Below are 21,705 nucleotides of genomic sequence, written 5' to 3' on the forward strand. Positions count from 1 at the left end.
TCTTTATTGTGTAGTTCCTTCCTAATTTGAGTTTTAAAAGTAGAAAGATTGAGAGCAATTTAAATGCTAACAAAATGATTAAGTAATAATAATTTTAAAAAAGGTCAAGAGGAGCACCTGGGTGGCTCTCTGGTGGGGCACATGGGTGGCTCTGTGGTTGAGCATCTACCTTTGGCTCAGGTCGTGATCCCAGATTCCTGGGAGCCCCCTGGGAGCCTGCTTCTCCCTCTGCCTATGTCTCTGCCTCTCTCTCTGTGTCTCTCATGAATAAATAAATAAAATCTTAAAAAAACCACAACAGGATAAGAGTATAAAATTTTCAATAGCAGGACTTCCATGCAGAAGCATAAATAAGTGGCTTTCTTCAGGGTGAGGTTTCAGTATACAGAAAATCACAGAGTTGAATTTCCCGATAAAAAGTTAAGTAACAAGTAGTAGTAGAAAGCTGTATTTCACCAGTAGTATGTTTATGTTTTTACTTTGGTATTATAATTCAAGAGTTTTAAAATAGAAGTTGCAGGATATTTTATTTTTATAAGTTTCTGTACTACTTTCTCCCTATCCTTGGAAGTCCCTTTACAGAAAAGATTGATTGATTGATTGATTGATTCATTCATTCATTCATTTTAAGATTTTATTTTTAAGTAATTTCTACACCAAACATGGGGCTTAAATTTACCATCCTGAGATAGAGTTGCGTGCTCTACCAGCTGAGCCAGACAGGTGCCCCGCCTCCCCCTTAAAAGATTTTATTTTTAAGTAATCCCAAAGATTCATTTAATTCCTAGTTTTTGGTGACAGTTAATTTTATGTTCTAAAGAGTTTTAACTCTGAACATTTTCAGATGCTGGTGAGTCTAATAAAAGAGAGAATACATCTACAATGGGTGGTTTTGGAGTTGGAAAGAGTTTTGGAAACAGAGGTAAACTGCTTATGATACTTTATAATCACAATTTGAGTGAACCCTAGTTTTTTTTTCTGTACTCGACTCCCTTCCCCTGTGCCTCCTAGTAAGAGATCCATCTTACATACTTCCAAAGGTAAATTTGAATCTTCATCTAATTGAACAAAGAACGAGTAGAAGCTTTGAAGTTCTTTTCTTCCTTAAAAACTTTAAAAACTGTATATCAGAACTGATGCAGAATTTAAGATCAAGACCAGTACTGTGTAGGTGGAAGACTTCTGAAGCATTTTGGAAACCCAGCAGTTGAAGAGGATAGAATGGAGGGAAGGGGCAGTTGTAGAGGGAAGTAGATAGAATAATCCTTTTCTGAACCAACTTGAAAGATTGCAAATCTTGAAATGGATTAAATAACTCAAAATTTAGGTTTCATGGTAATATACTCTTTCTGTACAGATTGTTTTTATTTTGAAATTATTTATCTTTTCAAGGAAAACCTTTTTTGTCACCTAATCCTATTGGTACTTATTTTTGTATCATAATTATGTATTAAATTTCTGTGCTAAAAGGGATGTTAGATTTATGAACCTGCGATATTAAGTAGCTTTATGTATACATTCTGCATATAAATTTAATATGTCAGACAGTAATTGGTTTCTGTATTGCAGAAACCATGATTTAATACATTTAATATTTTATAATTTAGCTTAAATACTGATTGACAGCCATCTTATAGGGACATTTAATTTTAATGAATATTACTCTGAATATCTTTGCACTAAAGATCATTTTTTTTAAGATCCAACATTTCATACTTTTGTGAAATACTACTGATAATGCATTTAAAATTAATTTTAGAGATGTATCTGTATGCTCCAGAGACACATAAATCTAGATACAGGTTTTTATTATATGAGAAATTTGAAAGCAGAGCTAAATGAAAGATGTAAAAAAAATTTTTTTTAACAAAAAATGTTGGAAGAATTTCCTTATTATTGAGATGGGAAGGATTATTGAAGATTATATTATAATTTGGTATTGGCCACTGGCGGATCAAGAGATTGAGTTAATTTATAAGGTTTTAAAAACTTTGATCTTTTGAATAGAAAATATATAGGGTTTATGTTGATATATATATACCCCTATTCTGACCATCTGTATATAGAAGCATATGACATTCGAGGTAATATAACATTGGCTGGACATTTTACCTTCATTAATTGACACAAGGCAGAAGTCATAATCCAACCTGTGTTGGTTTTCTTTCAGTGTTTATATATATAGTTCTTTGTGGTTTATTCTATTTTAAAGGCTCATCATAACTAGCAGTCCCTTTTTTGTTTGTTTGTTTGTTTGTTTTTTTTTGGTTTACCATAGAGGTATAGGTAATTGTCAGAAGTTTACAAGTTTAATTTTCTCTTTTGTGTAGGTTTTGCAAATAAGTTTGAAGAAGGTGATAGCTCTGGTTTCTGGAGAGGTGAGTTCAATGTTTTTTGTAGTAGCTTTTAAAATGTAATGTTCAGAGTACATGCTAAAGAGAAACTAAGATTAAGTGTCATAGTCTTTTTCAATTCTAATTTATTTAAACCCGATTTTACAAAGCCAGTTGTAGGGGCATCTGGGTGGCTCAGTTGGTTAAGCATCTTTCTCTGACTTAGGTCATGATCCCAGAGTCCTGGGGTTGAGCCCAACACTGGGCTCCCTGCTTGGTGGGAACCCTTTTTCTCCCTTTACATGCTTGTTCTCTCTCTCTCTGTCAAATAAATAAAAATCTTTAAAAAAATATATAAAGCAGCTATAGCCAGAGCCTTAACCAAGAATTCAGGTGTCCTAGTTTGACCTTTTGCAGCCTGCCTTAGTTAATCTGTGAGGTGCAACTTTTGAATGGTTTCTTTCCTTAAGAAAAAGTGGATAATGGAAAGAACAAAACTCCATGTCCATATATACATACAATTTAGGACATGCAGGTCCCTCTTCAGCCTCATGTAATTTTTAACAGTGGGAAAAGATTCATGTGAATGCGGATGACTGTTGAAATCAGGACATTTCTGGCAAAGGTACTAACCAACTGGTTTGGAGGAATACAGAGAATGATGAAAGTAGAGTAATGTTATCAGAAGATAGATTATAATAGTAAGTAATAGTGCTTTTAAGTAGATTAAGTAGATTTGGGTGAGACTTTGGAACTATATTTAAAAAGCATTCATTCATTCTTAAAATCGTTGTTGACAAGATGAGGAACAGATTCTGATATCATGATAGAGCTTTTATTCTTTTATTCTACACACAAATAGCGTCTTTTGTGGTTATTTTCCCTGCAGTCTCATTTCTTCCAGCTGGTTTAGTTAGTGATAAAGACCTTTAATTTTGGATTTAGACACTGTAGGTTTAAGACCCAAATTCTCCTCCTCTCAGTTATGTTACCTTGAAAAAACATATTAAGCTTCTCTGTATTTCATTTTTTCTATTTATAGAAAGAATAATACCTACTTTACAAGGTTGTTGTGAAGATTTAAAAAGTACATGTTATTCTTTTAGAACAGTGCTAAACCATACTGAATTCTGTGTTATTACTATTTTAAAAGTTATGTATATAAATATGTTTATATTGGATATCTAATATATTTACATACTAAATATATATTTAATATACTTAATGTATCATGTTATTTATGTTTATATGTTTAAGTATTTATACTTTACATGTTATGTATATTTGGTATGTTTTCTATAATTAATTTTCATGTAATAATATATGGTCATAGCTAGTCTTGGGATGATATTTCTTTTTTTTTTTTTTATGATATTTCTTTTTTGTTTGTGCTTGGCTTTATTTCCTAACTTTACAGAAATTCTTTTTTTTAATAACTATTTTGAAATAGTATGAGCCTCATTACAAGTTAGAAAAATAGTAGAGAGTTTCCTTCCCCTTCTCCTAATGCAATTGTACTCTTTACCCAACTTCACCTGATGTCATTTGCCTATTATAATTTCCAGTGGGGTCAAAATATAAGTTTGTTTAGGGGAATAACTGGACAAAGACACTGTGAGACCCCTTTGTCCTTGTCAGATCTCAAATTAATTTGTAGATTTTTCTTATATAAGGCAATAAATGTTAGGTGTCCTCATTATTCCAGGGATGGCCAAGCTTTCCAAAATTCTTTCCTTCCTGTTAAGCTCCCTTGCAGTGTTAAAGCCTCCTTCCTGGAAAGTTGTCAATATTAAATGGCTCTTTAGGAAATATTTGGTATTTGTTGACTTCATTTCAAGTAGGAGCCTACAACAAGAGCCCTGGGTTATTTCTTTAAAATAATATTAATTGTTAAGTAGATTAGTACTTTTGCATAGGAACTTAACTGGTATCTTCTAAGCTTTCTAGATACTTGATGTCATTACTATGACATAAAGGTCTAGGATTTTAAACACTAATGACATGTAGCAAGGTCTCTTGAAACTGTTTCTGTAATCCCCAAATGTGGCTTTGTTGGAATCTTCCAGAAAGCTTAAAGTTATTACTTAAAGTCATATTACTAACATATTTTTAAACTTTGAAAAATTATTTATTTGTTGCTGATAAACATCTCTAGGTGTGGATTCTAGGAATTAGTTAATTTATTTTATTTTTTTTCTAGGAATTTATTTTTTAACAAACTTTCTAGCTAATCCTTAGGCAGCCTTCAGTGTAGTGATTCTTATTCCACTGTTTAGAAAATGGTAATGTTACTTGATAATGTCATTAAAAACAGAAAAAACAAGATATCCCCCAATTGTTTCATTAGGATGATTGGGGAAAAGTTTGCATATGTTTTAAAAAACCATTAATGGCTAAGATTTAGTAAGAAAGGCAAATTACAGACATATTGATAGCATTTTAAAAAGAATTGTTGGGGATCCCTGGGTGGCTCAGTGGTTTACTGTCTTGCCTTTGGCCTAGGGCGTGGTCCTAGAGTCCTGGGATCTAGTTCCACATCAGGTTCCCTGCATGGAACCTGCTTCTCCCTCTGCCTGTGTCTCTGCCCCGCCCCCCCCCCCCCCCCTCTGTGTCTCATGAATAAATAAAATCTTAAAAAAAAATTGTCATGTATTTCTCATGGTGTATGGCCTACATTTAAGAACCACTTGACTGCTTGACTGCTTTAATAGTTTAGATATTTCTTTTTTTAAAATAAATTTTATTTATTCATGAGAGACACACAGAGGCAGAGACATAGGCAGAGGGGAGAAACAGGCTTCTCTCAAGGATCCTGATGTGGAATTCGACCCCAGGACTGGGATCATGCCCTAAGCCAAAGGCAGATGCTCAACCCCTGAGCCACTCAGGTGTCCTTAGTTTAGATATTTCTGAAACCATTTTCAATCGTATCAATATGATGACATTCTTATTTTTTTACTTGTGTGGAGCACTTGGGAAATAGTGAGTTCTCAGTTATACACTTAACATTTAACATTTAGATACATGAAATGATTTGTATAGTTGACTGAATAATGTCTTTTTCTGTTGCTAAAATTATTTCAAGAATTAGAATGTTCAAAAAAATAAAATTAGAAGAATTAAAATGTTCCTATTTTAACTTAATACTCATTTTCCTCACTAATTTATACCGCGATAGTGTTTTTCTTTAGATATTACAACTTTAAAGTTAATTATTTAGATCCTATTCACATGTTACATTTTTATTCAAGAATCTAATAATGACTGTGAAGATAATCAAACACGGAACAGAGGATTTTCCAAAAGAGGCGGTAAGGACCACATTTTGGAATGATTTGTACTTAGACTTTCTAAGGTCACTGGATTTTTTTTCCCTAAAGATCTCCAGAATGTGCTGTGAAGTACAGAATAGGGACTGTGAGTTCTGGTCAGTCACAATATCTATGAACTGGGATGTCTCTCTGAATAGAATATTTGGATTTGTGGGAGAGTGAGAAATTGTAGATTACCTTTTGTTTGGGTCTGGCAGTGCTCTACCATACTGTGCTGATTCGGCCTCTAATGAAGTTGAGGTGAGATGGTATAAACATTACTATATTTAATTCTTGATAATTTCTGGGTAGACGTGTTAAAATAGCAACAATAAAACCCATGAAAACATAGTGAACTTATAAAATTTTTAAAGTTGTACAAACCTACTTATGATAAAAGAGTTTATTCTTAGGAACTATATATGATAATCAGATACATCATTTTACTGTATTGAGAACATCATGTTCTTTTGCCCATTAGATAGCCCATTGAATACCAGGCCCTTCCTAGTACAGCTAGGACTCATATGCCCTTCAAAATAGCCTTCTTAGGGTTATGAGGTGGGGAAGAATTTGGTGAATGAGGGTTAGCTGTTTGTCATAAATTGGAATGTTTTTTAATGATTGCAGGGGGACGTGTAATGACAAGGAGAAAGTTTAGCTAAGAAAAAGCCAGATTCTTCTTTTAGAATTGCCCTTTTCCCCCTTTAACAAGCAATTTTTAACATTTAATGTTCCTCAGACATTGTTCTTAGTTTTAAATATTTGGTTGTTTTCTGCAGCCCAGTATCTTCCTCAATATTTTCTTTCTTTCTTTTTTAAATATTTTCTTTAAATTAGTCTAATTCATATTTTAGTGAGGTAATCAAAAGCCAGTTGCAGATCTTTATGCTTGACCCTGGCTTAATGACTAATATAGAATGACTGGCAGGGACTCGTTCATTTTTGCACATCTCTGATGGCTATTCTATTTAATTATATATATTTGGAGGTAGAAAATTTGCACATGGTGGTCACTCAGTAAATTACCAATATGTATGCATTAATATAAGCATATTTAAGTTTATATTGAAATATGATATATATATATATATAACACCAGACATGTGCATACCTCATTCGTACCTGTGTAGCTCAGTGATTTCTCATTAACTGAACACACCTGGGCTTAGTGTGTTTATAAGCATCCAAATCAAGAAATAGAAATTACTGGCACCTCCAGAAGTCCCTCTTATGCTCATTTTCATTCACTCCCACTCCATGGTTAACTTTTATTCTGACTTTTAGCAACTTAGGTTAATTTTCTGTTTTTGTACTTGATATAAATGGAATCATGCAACATTCTTCTCTGTCCATCTTCTGCTTAATATATTTGTGAGATGCATTCATAGTGTTTGCAGTTGTAGATCATCATTGCTATACAGGTTCTTTGGTTCTACTGTTATGCTAATGATGGCTGTTTGGATGTCTTTCAGTTTTAGGCTATTTTGAAGCTGCTGCTGTGGATGTTCTAGTACATTTCTTTTGGTACTATTGGTATATATTCAGAAGTAGAATTGCTGGCTCATAGATTTTGTATATTTTTTGCTTTAATAGCTATTGTCAAATGTTTTCAAGATAGGTGTACTAAGGTATACTCCCACATCTTCACCAACGCCTGGTATTTTCTTTTTAAGTTTAACCATTCTACTAAGTTTGTGGTGATATATCTTATTGTGGTTATAATTTGCCTTTTCTTGATGGACTAATGAAATATGCAGTGCTTCATATGTTCACTGGCCATTTGCACATCATCTTTTTTGTAGTGCTGACTCAAATCTTCAGCCATCTTTTCTGTTGGGTGTTTGTTTTACCTTTTCATTGGCAAATAATTTAAAACTTAGAGAAAGTTTGTAAAGTAGTAAAAACTCTTGGATGACATTTATATTGGGAGTCTCTTTGCTTCCTCTAAAGTCGTGAAGATAACTCTCTTCTATTTTTCTTTTAGAATTTTATCTTTTTAGGGATCCCTGGGTGGCTCAGTGGTTTAGCGCCTGCCTTTGGCCCAGGGCATGATCCTGGAGACCCAGGATCGAGTTCTGCATCAGGCTCCCTGCATGGAGCCTGCTTCTCCCTCTGCCTGTGTCTCTGTCCCTCTCTCTCTCTGCTTCTCTCATGAATAAATAAATAAAAATCTTTTAAAAATAATAGAATTTTATCTTTTTAACTTCCACATTCAGATTGTAATTCATCTGGACTTTATTTTTGTATATGGTGTAAATAAGGATCAAGGTACGTTTTTTTTTTCTCCATGAGGGCATCCGTTTGATCCCATATCACATACTGAAACACTTTTCCTTCCACTCTAAACTACAAGGCCTTCTTTGCCCTAAATCAGGGGACAGTATATATGCATGACTGTTCCTGGACTTGGTTCCTTTCCACTAGTTAGTTGCTATATTTTGGCATCTTTGCTATATAGCCTGATTAGTGCAATTCATAATAGATCTCAGTATCTGGTAGGGTAAGTCTTCCAAGTTCATTGTTCTTCGGTATTCTGGGTTATTCGTAGGGTTTTTTTTTTTTTTTTTTTTTTTTTTTTGTATTTCCTTGTGATTTTTAGAATCAGTTTATCAATTTTCAGGAAAAAAACCTAGTTATGACGTATTTTGGGGATTGCATTGAATTTGAGGGGAATGACCATCTTTACAATATTGAGTTTTGATCCATGAATATCCCTGTTTGAGTAGATCTTTAGTTTTTCCTAGTTGTGTTTTGCAGTTTCCACTAGAGAGTTATTAAACATCTTTCTTTAAGTATCTGATATTTTGTGATGCATGTTTTTTATTTATCTATTACTCCATATAACATAGGTTTCACCATTTTAGAGATATACCTCAGTAGTTTTAAATATATTTACTGTGTTGTATGCCCATCTCACCATTTAATTCCTGAACATTTCCTTTCTTCCCCCCCCTCCCAAACCCTGTGTCTATCAGCAGTTATTCCCATTTCCCTTTTTTCTCCATTCTTTGACAACCATTAATCGACTTTCTGTAGATATGGATTTGCTGATTCTGGACATTTCATATAAATGGAATTATGTAATATGTGGTCTCTTGTGTTTTCTTTCACTTAGGATGATCTCTTCAAGGTTTGTCCATGTTGTAACATGTGATAGTACTTAATTACTTGTGATGGCTGAGTAATATTTCACTATACAGTTATACAACATTCTGTTTATCAGTTGATTGATTACTGGATTGTTTCTGTTTTTGGGTTATTATGATTAATACTGTTATCAACTTCTGTGTACAAGTTTTATGTGAACATATGTTTTAATTTTTCTGGTACATATACCCAGGAGTGAAAATGCCAGATTATTTTTCACAGCAGCTTCACCAATTTATATTCCTTCCAACAGGGTATAGGTGTCCCAGTTTCTCTGTATCCTCACTAATCTTTGTTATTATATGTCTTGTTGGCAGTAGTGGTTTTTGTGGGTGTAAAATGGTATCTCATTGTCATTTCGATTTGTGTTTCCTGATGGCTGGCTGTATGTTGAACAGCTTTTCATGTGTGTATTGGCTATTTGTATCTCTCTTTTTTTTTAAAGATTTATTTATTTATTTATGATAGAGTTAGACAGAGAGAGAGAGAGAGAGAGGCAGAGACACAGGAGGAGGGAGAAGCAGGCTCCATGCTGGGAGCCCGATGTGGGAATCGATCCAGGGACTCCAGGATCACGCCCTGGGCCAAAGGCACGCGCTAAACCGCTGAGCCACCCAGGGATCCCTATTTGTATCTCTTTTGGAGAAAGGTCTATCCAGATCATTTGCTTATTTAAAAAATTGGTTTGTCTTTTAAAGAATTTTTTATCTTCTTGATACATGTTCTGTCAGATAGATGGTTTGCAGATATATTCTTTCTCTTACCTTTTTGTTTTCTTGATGGTGTTCTCTGAAGCACAGAAGTTTTAAATTTTGATGCTGTCTAGTTTATTTTTTCATTTGTTGGTTGTGCTTTTCTTGTATCTAGAAAACCTTTGCCTCTTACGGGGTCATGTAGATTTCACCTGTTTCCTTCTAATACTTTTATTATTTTGCTCTTTAGTCCCTTCTGAGTTCATTTTTGTATGTGATGTGAGGGAGGGTTCCTACTTAATTCTTTTGCAAGTGACTATCCCAGTACCATTTGTTCATGTTTTATATTGATAGGTATAGGTGTAAATCTCTTAAAATTTATCCTATTAGGAGTTGATTAAGCTTCTTGGATGTGGGAATTAATATTTTTTGTCAAATTTGAGAAAATAACTATGACAAAATCTGCCATTTTAATTAAATTTAACTGTATAATTAAATGGCATTAAGTACATTTACAGTGTTGTGCAATTGTCACCACAGTTTCCAAAATTGGAACAGAAACATAAGCAGAAATCTGTACCCACAGATCCCTTTATTTACTTCCCCTGAGTTCCTGGTAAACTCTATTCTATGTTTTCCTTGAATTTGCCTCTATTCTAGGTATTGTATACAAGTGGAATCATACATTTTCTCTTTTGTGTCTGGCTTAATTCACTTAGCATGTTTTCAGTGATTGTTCATGTTGTAGCATGTATTTGAACAAAGAACATTTCTTTTTATGGCTGAATAATTATCCCTTGTATGTATAATACCACATTTTATCCATTCATCTATCGATTAACATTTGGGGTTTTTACTTACTTTGGCTATTGTGAATAATGCTCCTGTGAACATTCATATATATGTAAGTGTTTGAGTCCTTGTCTTTGCATCTTTTGAATATATGCCTAGAAGTGGAATTGCCAGGAGATGGAACTGAAGTAAGTTGAAATATGCCACAGAGTTCACTGTTTCTTACTGAGAATCAGCTTTTATTTTATTTTATTTTATTTATTTATTTATTTATTTATTTATTTATTTATTTATTTATTTATTTATTTTATTATTTTTTTTGAGAGAATCAGCTTTTAAAAATAGTCTCTGGATTACTGCAAGCCTGATTAGTTTTAATTTTGGAAAATGTTAATTCTGACAGTTTTTGTTCATTTTTTTTTTTCTTTTTTGGAGAAGCAGAATTTGGAGTTTCTCACTTTGCAGTTTTTGCTGATGTTAGTGATCTATATCATTTAAAATTTTTCATTTTGTTTGCTAGTATATAGAAATAAATTTGAATTTTGTATATTGAAGGTTGAGTGACCTCGCTAAATTTATGGTAAGTACTTTTTGAAATGAAATATTCATGTTTCTATTACACAAAGTTTAAATGATTTATCAAATTACTCTTTAAGAGCTACAAGAGATTGTCAGTTGTCACTTCTGAAATGCAGAATATACTTCATGGAAGGACTAATGTCACCTTTAAAAATATATTAATGTTATTTTATGAAAAGTGACATTTAAAGTAAATTTTGAAATATTTCAATAACTCAGAAAAGCACAGAATATTCTATTATAAACACTTGTATACCACTACCTGGATTTAACAGGAACTTTTTGTCATATGTTACTTCATATATAGAAAAAAAAATCCACAATTGTTGGAAGACCCACCTTCCCTCTGTATTTTATATATCATTTTCCCAGAGGTAACTTTTTAAAAACATTGGTGTGTAGTGTATACTCCTATTCATACTTTTAAAAAGTTTATTATACCTAGTTTTTGTGATTTTTTTAAAAGATTTTAAGTAGTCTCTGTACCCAGTAGGGCTCAAACTTATAACTCCGAGGTCAAGAGTTGCATGCTCTACTGACGAAGGCAGCCAGGCACCCCAACCCCCATTTTTGTGACCTTTTTATTCCAAGTTTTTAAAGATTTATATGTTGAAGTATAGATATAGTTCATTTATTTTAACTTTTATAATGTTTTACTTACCTTGTCAATTTATTATTTTCTATTCTTAAAAAATATTTACTTATTCATGAGAGACACTATAGGGAGCCTAATATGGGACTCGATCCCAGGACCCCATGATCATGACCTGAGCCAAAGGCAGATGCTCAATCACTGAGCCACCCAGGCGTCCAAAAACAAATTATTTTTAAAACCATGTAGAATATGTAGAGTTTCTATCCCTACCTTCTAACCAGAAAGTCATGCAGAATTTTAATTCTGTAGGATATCCATGTTCTTTTTACCTCTAATTATTAGGCTCCTTATATAATTAGAAACTGGCATAAGCTTTGGGGAAAAAAAGAGAATGTTCATTTAAATGTGTATCTCAAAAAAAAAAAATAAATAAATAAATGTGTATCTCCTGTGTATGGAATTAAAAGCTATAGATACTGGAGGTAGGGAGTCATTATATAGTCATTTGCTTAGTAGAGAAACTATTTTTGAAAAGGCACCAAATTGAATTTACAAAAAGCAGTAGTTATTGATTGAAAACATAATAGATTAAACAGATTAAACGAAGATGAGTAGAATAAATGAATCCAAAGATAGATCTGAGGAAATTCTATTTGAGAATGGAAAACACGAAAGCATTTAATTGATATGGGAGATAAAATAAGAAGCTCTGTTATTCTAACAAATGTCTAAGTATCACTTGAAGAGAGAACAGAGAAAATGGGAGGAGGCGAAGCAGGGAAAAGAAGGCTATTCAGAGACTAGTTGAGAGACTTTTCCAGAGTTAAGGAGGTACAAGAATCTTGAGCAAATGAAAAAAAAAATTACACCCTTATCTGTATATTGACATTGCAAAATTACAAAGATAAAAATAATTAGAACTAACAGAGAAAAAAGACAGATACACCTGTAAAGGAACAACAGAGAGCAGAATTTTTTCCCCATAAAGGTGGAGAACATAATAGAGTAGAATTTAGAATCCTGAGGGAGAGTAGTTCTGAATCCAAACTGCTATATCCAGATAATTTAGGTGTCAGAAAACACCCAGATAAAGATGGTGTTGAGTACTGTCAGGCCACTGAGGAAAGAACTACTTAATTATGGTATTAGCAGGAAAGAAACAACGCAACAAGAAAGAAGTAGGAAGCAATGATGAGCAAAACTAAATAAACACACATTTTAAAATTGATAAACATATTGGTAAACAAGTAAGTCTGACTCTAGAAGATTGTAGTAATGTAAATTAATTTAGGGGTTTTAGAAATAACTAAAATACTAGCAAATGAAAATACTTTAGTTCTTTGTCAACTCAGTAGGAAAGAGAACAGATTGAAACTAATTTCAGAATTTCTTAAAAATGGTAAAATTGAAGGATAATAAGAAAAAGGATGTAATATATAACCTACTAGTGGAAGAAATCCAATAGAATAGAAGGCTAGGACTTTGAGGAAGGAGACAAGGCTGAAAATAAATATTTCTTATTTATACTGAAATTGGAGAATAAAGCAAAAACAGAAAATGCAGCGTTTGGAAAATCGATAGGACAGAAAGGAAAACAAAATACATTAAAAAACTCAGGGTAAGGAGAACACAAAATAGGATGATAGAAGTAAAAAATGGAAAAAAAAATGGATATGTTAGTAATAATAATATATGTTAACAGTAAATGTAATTTCAATGTAGAGTTGAAAATAGAAAAAAATGTCAGTCCAATATTAACCCCAATAAGGGTTAATACATAGACAATTCTCTGACATAGAATTGGGAGACAAAATAGACTCTAAAGCAGACATATTAAGAGTAAAGAAATAATTACTTAGTGATAAAAGTCAAGTTTACTGGGAAGTTATTATAGTTTGGAACATGGCTTGAAATCTAACATTTTTAAGTATTTAAAGTAAAAGTAAACATAATTATATGGAAAAAATTGCAAATTCTAGTTAAACCTCTAATCCTGGATTTAAATCATTTTTCCCTTAGAATTGACAGAATAAGCAGACCAGAATTAAGACTGTGAGATCTATGAAGTTTTGAATACCATTTATTAAGCTTGATTTAATATTTGTGCTTGGAATAATATGCCCCATATTATAAATTACACACTTTTGCAGCATATGGAAAATACTATAATTTTACCATCAGTTAAGGCGAAGAGGTAGCCCCAAAATATAACAATTTATCACAAACTGTGTCCTCTTGTTAAAGTATCATGAAAGTAGGAATCCATAATGAAAAGCCTAACCCTTGAGATTTGGAAACTGAAAATTTCAATTTATGAATTAAAATTCATATGGCAGTAATAATGTATTTAGAACTGAATTGGCAGTAAAAACATCAAAACCCATTAAGCAGCTAACTTTTTAAGGAAAGTTTATAGTCTTAAATATATGGAGTAGAAAAGAAGTGAGCTAAGTGTTCAACTTAAGTAATTAAAAACTTAGTAGAAGCCACTTAAAAAGGTAATAAACATGAATGAAACAGAAACAATGAAGTATTATTCAACAGTTAAAAAGATAATGAACATGAATGAAACAGAAACAATGAAGTATTATTCAACAGTAAAAGTGAAGTACATTTTTACAAATCAACAACAACAAAGGTGGATTAAAGAAGCAGGACCAAGAATATATTCTGTATAATTCCATTACATAAAGCTCAAACACAAAACTGACCAAAATGTTGCATAAAGATATGTACATAGTTGGTAAAATTAAGAGCAAGGAAATTAAAAATAATTTAGGATATTGGTTGAGAAAGAAAGGGAAATATTATAGAGAAAAAGACTATCCATGGCTCCAGAGGTATTGAAAATTTTTTGTTTTAAGCTGGGTAGTGAGTCCATAGGTTTTGATTTTATTTTTTAAACTTGTATATGTATATATATATATACATATATATAGGTATATATATACACACACACACATATATACATATGTTTTATATATTTTATTTATTCATGTTCACACACCAAAGTAACATACCTTAAAAAGAAGTGGATCAAAAAGATAAACTGTCTCTTGAAAAGAGATAAACCCCAACAAAGTTTATTCAAAGATAAAGAGGCACAAATAAATTAGAATTAAAAGGTGGATATAATTATTGACAAAAAGATTATTGCCAGATTGAGGAATCCAAGTTTTAAGTAGTAGATATATAACTCTGAATTTACCTTACATTAAGTCTGCCCTTTAGGTTTTAAAAACACATGTAATTCAATATCAAGTAGTATATGGAGAATTTTTACCTTTATTGATCAGTTTCTTTGGGTGTAAAATAGTGACAGGTTCATAAACTAAATCTCAGTTTCCTTATTTTCTGCCCAGTTGACATTTTGGTTTTGAATTGATCTTGTTTTGCTGCAGGTGGGATCAAATTTTACTTGAGTTGTTTATTCTGATTTTTGGTATTCAGTTGAATTAATACATTATTTATAGCAGGAAATCAGACTTTATATATGCCTATATATCTGTGCTTTGAGTAAGATGTTTTACTGTTTTCTGTAAAGAAAAAATAGAAGTATAGACTTATCTAATCCTTCTCTACATTGTAAAAATCTTGTTAATGATCCAACTGTGGCAACTTTCATTGTTTTACAAGTGACGCTTTTTCCTTTTAGTCATTTTTAGTTGTTTTTTTTTTTTAAAGTAAACTCTACCCTCAACATGGGTTTAAACTCAAGGCCCTGAAGCCAAGAGTCACATATTCTACCAACTAAGCCAGCCAGCCACCCCTAGTCATATTTAGTTTTCTCAAAGCAAGCATTGTGTTTTTTTTTTAATTGTAGCTATGTTTGTTTATGTTAGTTAAGTTGAACCCTTATAGGTCAAATATGGCATTTCCTTTTAGTAACTATTAATGTCTTAAAATGTTTAAAGTCATTGAAATATGCAGGGCTTAAATTAAATTTGGCCACCATTTCTCCAAGATTTTTGTTGTTGTTTTGTATTGTTTTTTTTTGTGTGTGTGTTTTAATACTATAGGCTTTCAAGATGGAAATGATTCAGAAGCTTCAGGGTCATCTAGAAGAGGTGGAAGAGGTAGTTTCCGAGGTTGCCGTGGAGGATTTGGTCTAGGAAATCCAAGTTAGTAGTGAATTGCAAACAGTGTGCTTTATCTATTAGGTTTTATTTTTCATCATTTCCTCCTTAACACATAATATTGTTGAGAGTATTATATGAGAATAGCTTCGCAGACTGGTACATAATCACCTACATTGTATATAACATTATTTTTTAGACCCATATCTAATTGCATACTTGTTAGTTGGAATATATGAATCTTTCTAGAAGTTTGTGTGACTCAGCTCTTTAATCTTATTTAAGTGTTTTAGAGCTGTTTTAGAGCTCTGATGATGATGACCAAGCTTAGAAAGAGATGGCCTTCTCTAAGTTTCTACCCCTCATTGTACATTTACTAATGTGGCTTTCTCCCTTAAATTACTCCAGCCATCATTCCTTGGAGCTAGGGGTATTGACTTCAGAAGTCACTGTTGGATTGCATTTGTCTCTTAATGGTTAGATTAGTGGTTTTGGAAGTTAAATTTGTAATAATGATTTAATAAATGTTTAAGAGATTAGTGAATTGTCACATTTAAAAAAGAGTAGGGGATAGGGGTTGTTGTTCAGGACTTGAAAGCTTTCAGTTGGCAACAGTGGGAGTAAGGGGGTGCTATTCTGGAGAGTAAGTAATGAGATTATGTAATTATGAAATTTTGGGGGCAGTAACAGTTTACTTTTTGGAGGTTCTTTAACTTTTGCTTATATGCTATTTTAACATAGCATTGGCCCTAGCTTCTTTTATAAAATAATTTTAATAAAATAAAACTTTGAGGATGTAATTTATAATTGAAAGAAATAGTTTGTGGAGAAGTCCTTTGTATGGTACTTAGAAGAATGCTCATTTTGATTCCTGTAAAATTTAAACTGTTTTGCCTCACATCTTTAATTTCTGGCACTATAATTTGATTTTCTTTTCTTTGCTGTATGGTTTTAAAACTTCTTAAAAGTAACAATCTCATTTTATTATGTACAAATATAGATAGTGAATATGAACACGATGAGGGGACACAGCGCGCTGGTGGCCCTTTTGGTTCTAGAAGACCAGTATTAAGTGGTGCAGGTAAGAAATAGAATTTCTTATTGAATGTTAATAATTTATATATGATTTTAGCTCTACAGTTAGTAACCTAATATGTTTAAGTATAATTCATGGGCAAGTTTGCCTTCCTTACAAAATTGTGCATTGTGAATTACTTCTTCTCTCTTATCTACCAGTTAATTTGAGGTGTAAATTATAGCTTTAATTGGGGGAAGGAAAATTAAATTTGCAATAGTTTCTAGTTTCTTTTTTTTAAAGATTTTATTTATTCATGAGACACACACACACACACACACACACACACACACACACACACAGAGGCAGATACACAGGCAGAGGAGAAGCAAGCTCCATGAAGGAAGCCTGATGTGGGACTCGATCTGGGACTCTGTGATCACGCCCTGAGCCGAAGGCAGAAGCTCAACCGCTGAGCCACTCAGGTGTCCCTGCAGTAGTTTCAAAGACAGAACTCTGAGTTAGGGGATTTGAGGAGAAAATGAAAAACAAACAAACAAACAAACCACAGTTGTTGATAAAAATGTGCAAATGTGGATAAACTGGTGGTATATCAAGACAATAGAATATTATTGAGCACTAAAAGTAAATGAACTTTCAAAGTATGAAAAGATAAGGAGGAACCCTAAATGCATGTTATTAAGTGAAGGAAGCCAATATGGATAGGCTACATACTGTATAAGTTCTAACTTTATGAAGTTCTGGAAAAGGAACAAGTCTGGAGAAGGGTAAAAACATCAGTGGTTGCCAGGGGTTGTGGGGAGGGATGAATAGCATGAGGATTTTTTAGGATAGTGAAAATACTTTATATGATACATTAATGGTGGATACATGTCATTTTATATTTGTCCAAATGCATAGAATGTACAACATCAAGAGTGAGCCTTAATGTAAACTTGGATTATGCCATGTCAGCTTGAGTTCATCAGCTGTAACAAATGTACTACTCTGATGGGGGATATTGATGATGAGGGAGGCTCTTCAAATGTGGGGGCAGGAGGAGGTATATGGGAAATCTCTGTTCCTTTCCTTCAATTTTTCTGTAAACTCGAAACTCTCTCTCAAAAAAAAAAAAAAAACAAACAAACCAGGAAGTCTTTGAACAATGTTCAAATGAAGAAAAGTTTTAAAATAAATGTAGAATTAAGAGATGGATAGATGAAGGGACCAGGAATCCTCAACACTTAATACTTGAATAGAAATAGCTATATGGTTTACATGTTCAAGGAAGAGACCCAATAGGGGCACCTGGGTGGCTCAGTCAGTTAAGCATCTGCCTTCAGCTCAGGTCATGATCCTGAGGTCCCAGGATAGAGCCCCATGTTGGGCTCCCTGCTCAGCGGGGAGTCTGCTGTTCCCTCTGCCCCTCTACTCACTTGTGTTTGCATGCTCTCTCTCTCTAATAAATAGGTAAAATATTTAAATAAAAAAAGAGAACTGTGTTTAAAAAAATTAGTTGAGTTTTCTCAAAATAATCTGCAAAAAAATGCATTACAGGTAATGGTGACACTTATCAAAGCAGAAGTGGCAGTGGAAGTAGACGAGGTGAGTTCTTACTTGGTTTACCTATAAATGGTTAGCATTAGGAATCTCAACTTAATTTTTAAAGTTAAAGGTAACTGTTACTGCTTTTATACACTTTGAGAAGTAGACATTTGTTCCACCTGTTTTGGAGAGTTATTTAATACTCCTCAGTGTAACAGTTCCATTATAGGAATTATATACCATAGATGTATTTGCTCAATGTATGCACAAGGGTGTTGTTCACCGAAGCTTCATTTATAATAAATAAAACCTGAAAAGCAACCAAAATTCATTGACAAATAGTGGTTTAATAAATAATATAACCATAAAACGGGATACTGTCCAGATGTTGAAGATTGAAATATGTCTATATGTACACGTTCTTATAATAAAACAATGCTTTTTCATGAGATAGTTATTTAATTTGGCATAAGGCATAAAGTTTCAGTATACATGATTTCGTACTATGAAAATTTTTTTCAGAGTTACAAATGTTTAGATTTCATAATATAAAAGTTAAAATGCTTTCCAGACTAGGAAAATAATAAAACTTGTTTGATGTCTCTGAAAAATCCTCAGTGATCTTTAGTAGTCTGAGAGGATTCAAATAGATGACTCCCTGGAACTGTCTTTATTTCTCCCCTTGATTCTTAGATTCTTCATTATAGAAGGAGGTTATTAATGGCTAGTTAAACTGTATCTACAAATGCTCAAATCTTGTTGGGAAAAGGATTTCAAGACCTGTGGATGTTCAGGACAAGGAAGTTAGAGAGCTTGCATGTAAAAATATATCCAGTTAGATTTTCAAATAGAATGCAGTCCTTACTCTTTTCTGTCATAATGCCAGAAAGTGACTTTAATAGATAACTAGTTATCTAAAACCATGAAGGTAGTATATGGAAAAGAGTTAACGTGACAGGGCTGACTGCTATTCTTCTAATGTCCTGCTTAAAAGGTTGTTTTTTGCTTGGCATCTGGGAAATTGGATTTGGGAAGGGTTCTCATCACCCAACTAGTTTTAAGAGTGGCTTACTGTGTCTGGAGTATTTGTACAACAATGTAGTTTTAATACTTGCTTTTCATTCAGGAGTGTGGAATATTAGTATGTGCCAACCAGAAAAAGTCTACATTTTCAACCTCTAATAAAAACCATGAGTACTGTGTCTCTAATGAGCTTCTCAGGTGGGCAACATTTTTAACATGTTGTCACAACTTGTTTCTTGGGAAATTAAGTGTATCCTGTATGACACCAGTGGGAGAGGATTCTTGGAAACTTGTGTCTAGTTAACTCTGGACTTTGCCTCATGCTGGTTCTCCTTTGCTTTCACTGTAATAAATCATAGCTGTGCGTATGACTATTCTGAGTCCTGCTGAATCATACAGCCTGGGAATGGTGGTGGGGATACCCAATACAGATGGACTTTTAGTTCATTTAAAAAAAATGCATTTCTTTGCTGAGGAATATAGAAATGAGGAAAGGGACAGAGCAGTTTAAGTAAAAACTAGTAGTATGAAACAGTATAATTTACATAAAATCAGCATTTTGAATATTAAAGAAACTTAAAATAGTTAAGAATTCTGTCTTAATTGTCTTATTTGTATGAAGGACTTTAAAAATGTCCATTTTTAGAACTTGTTCTCTTTGAAGATAAGCAATGAAAATAAAGAGGTGCACAGCCTTGTATCTTGATTAATTGTCAATATGGATTTCTTTAATTAGGTGGTTACAAAGGTTTAAATGAAGAAGTAATAACAAGCTCTGGAAAAAGTAAGTTTTATTTTAGATAAGGTATTTGATTTTTATAGTGAAAGTTCTTTCACTCCTCAAATAAAAATATATTTATCTCTGGTTTGATTCCCTTTAAGATTCTTGGAAATCAGAAGCTGAAGGAGGAGAAAGTGGTGACACTCAAGGTATATTAATTTTTGTGTGAACCACATGAACGTCTGTTGCATTATAATAAAAATGAAAAATAAGAACAGAGTTAACCTTTTTATTTGAAGTGAAAACTTTAATGGTAAACATTGAGAAGTTCTTCAGTATTTAAAATTTGATTTTCAGGTTTTGTTTTCCCTCTTAATTTTCTTCTGATCCTTGTAATGTAAGCTCTATCTTTTATTTGAATTCTAAGGACCAAAGGTTACCTACATACCACCTCCTCCACCTGAGGATGAGGACTCCATCTTTGCACATTATCAGACAGGCATAAACTTTGACAAATATGATACTATTCTTGTAGAAGTATCTGGACATGATGCACCACCAGCAATTCTGGTCAGTATAATAATTATGTATTGAATATATTGCAAACTTTATGTATAAAATATATAGTATATTTTGGTAAGTTGATATTAATACAAAAATTTCATTTTTCACATATAATGGTTTAGGTTAAAAATTGAGACATATCTACCATGTATTACTTATGGAATTAAGGGCTATGTTGAAAGAGTATTAAATTTCATCCCACATTCCCAAACTAGTAAGAGAACTTCCTTTAAATTTACTAAGAAGGGTGTTTTTCCTAGAGATTGAAGATTTCTGCTTCCTAAGTATATAAGAAAAGTCTCCCTTAGGAGAATGATATTCTTTTTTTTTTTTTTTTTTTTTTTTTTTTTTTTAGGAGAATGATATTCTAAGGAGTTGGTTGGTGCCTTCAGTTCTCTCTGGTTAATGATCATTGTGTTTGTATTTCACAGGTTTTAGGAGGCCAGAAAAAAATGTCTTTAGAACTAGTATCTACAGAGAATATTCTTTAATTCCATCAAGAAATAGTATACAGGCTCTAGATAGTACTTTTGTGCAGGGGCGTATTGGTAAAGTAACTTTAGTAGATAAAGTGGAATTAACAAAAACTTGAGACTAACTCAAATGAAAGAAGTTTATGGAATGATCTGCATAGGATATATGGAATTTAATCATATTCCTCCCCTTTTTGTTTTAGACTTTTGAGGAAGCTAATCTCTGTCAGACACTGAATAACAACATTGCTAAAGCTGGTTATACTAAGCTTACTCCTGTGCAAAAATACAGTATTCCTATTATATTAGCAGGACGAGATTTGATGGCTTGTGCTCAGACAGGATCTGGAAAGACTGTAAGTCCTTTTCCCACATGTATTCTGCCCCATAATTAAACTATTAGCAGTTTTTGGACTTTAGTTCTTATGAAGTAGTTTGAATATTTTTTGTTGGATGGAAGGCTGATGATTTTGATGTCCTGTGTCATACTGATTTTTGCTTCTGAATTCTGGTTTTATTGGGGTTTGTGTACTTCTGAAAAAAGAATTTTGAATTGTTTCTGGAGCAATGTTGAAGTTCATAGATGTTTAGTCTGTTTTAAGACAACTCCTTCTGGAACATGGTAGTATCTAAAACCAGACAATTGAGGGGTGCCTGGGTGGCTCAGTTGGTTAAGTGTCTGAGTTTTGATTTTAACTCAGGTCATGATCTCAAGGTTATGAGATTGAGCCCCCTCACTGGACTCTGTGTTGGGCGTGGAGCCTGCTTGGAGTTCTCTCTCTCCGTCTTTGCCCCTCCCCCCCTCAAAAAAAATGATTGAGGGTCAAAGCACCAGA

At 32.9% G+C, this 21,705-nt stretch overlaps 1 protein-coding gene across 3 annotated transcripts in view; it reads left to right on the plus strand.

The window, feature by feature from the left end:
• Positions 1–21,705, plus strand: part of DDX4 (DEAD-box helicase 4) — a 78,762-nt gene that overhangs the window by 34,647 nt on the left and 22,410 nt on the right. The window contains exons 4-13 of one of the 3 annotated variants that reach the window (XM_041767252.1): positions 845–922; positions 2,331–2,378; positions 5,585–5,644; positions 15,472–15,573; positions 16,529–16,609; positions 18,101–18,148; positions 19,848–19,895; positions 19,994–20,041; positions 20,260–20,402; positions 21,073–21,225. In XM_041767252.1, coding sequence (XP_041623186.1) covers positions 845–922; positions 2,331–2,378; positions 5,585–5,644; positions 15,472–15,573; positions 16,529–16,609; positions 18,101–18,148; positions 19,848–19,895; positions 19,994–20,041; positions 20,260–20,402; positions 21,073–21,225 — 809 coding nt within the window. The remainder of the gene's footprint in view (positions 1–844; positions 923–2,330; positions 2,379–5,584; positions 5,645–15,471; positions 15,574–16,528; positions 16,610–18,100; positions 18,149–19,847; positions 19,896–19,993; positions 20,042–20,259; positions 20,403–21,072; positions 21,226–21,705) is intronic. The other 2 variants (XM_041767254.1, XM_041767253.1) reach the window with 2 other exon arrangements.

The sequence above is a fragment of the Vulpes lagopus genome, chromosome 8 (genome assembly GCF_018345385.1).
Source record: "Vulpes lagopus strain Blue_001 chromosome 8, ASM1834538v1, whole genome shotgun sequence".
Taxonomy (NCBI): domain Eukaryota; kingdom Metazoa; phylum Chordata; class Mammalia; order Carnivora; family Canidae; genus Vulpes; species Vulpes lagopus.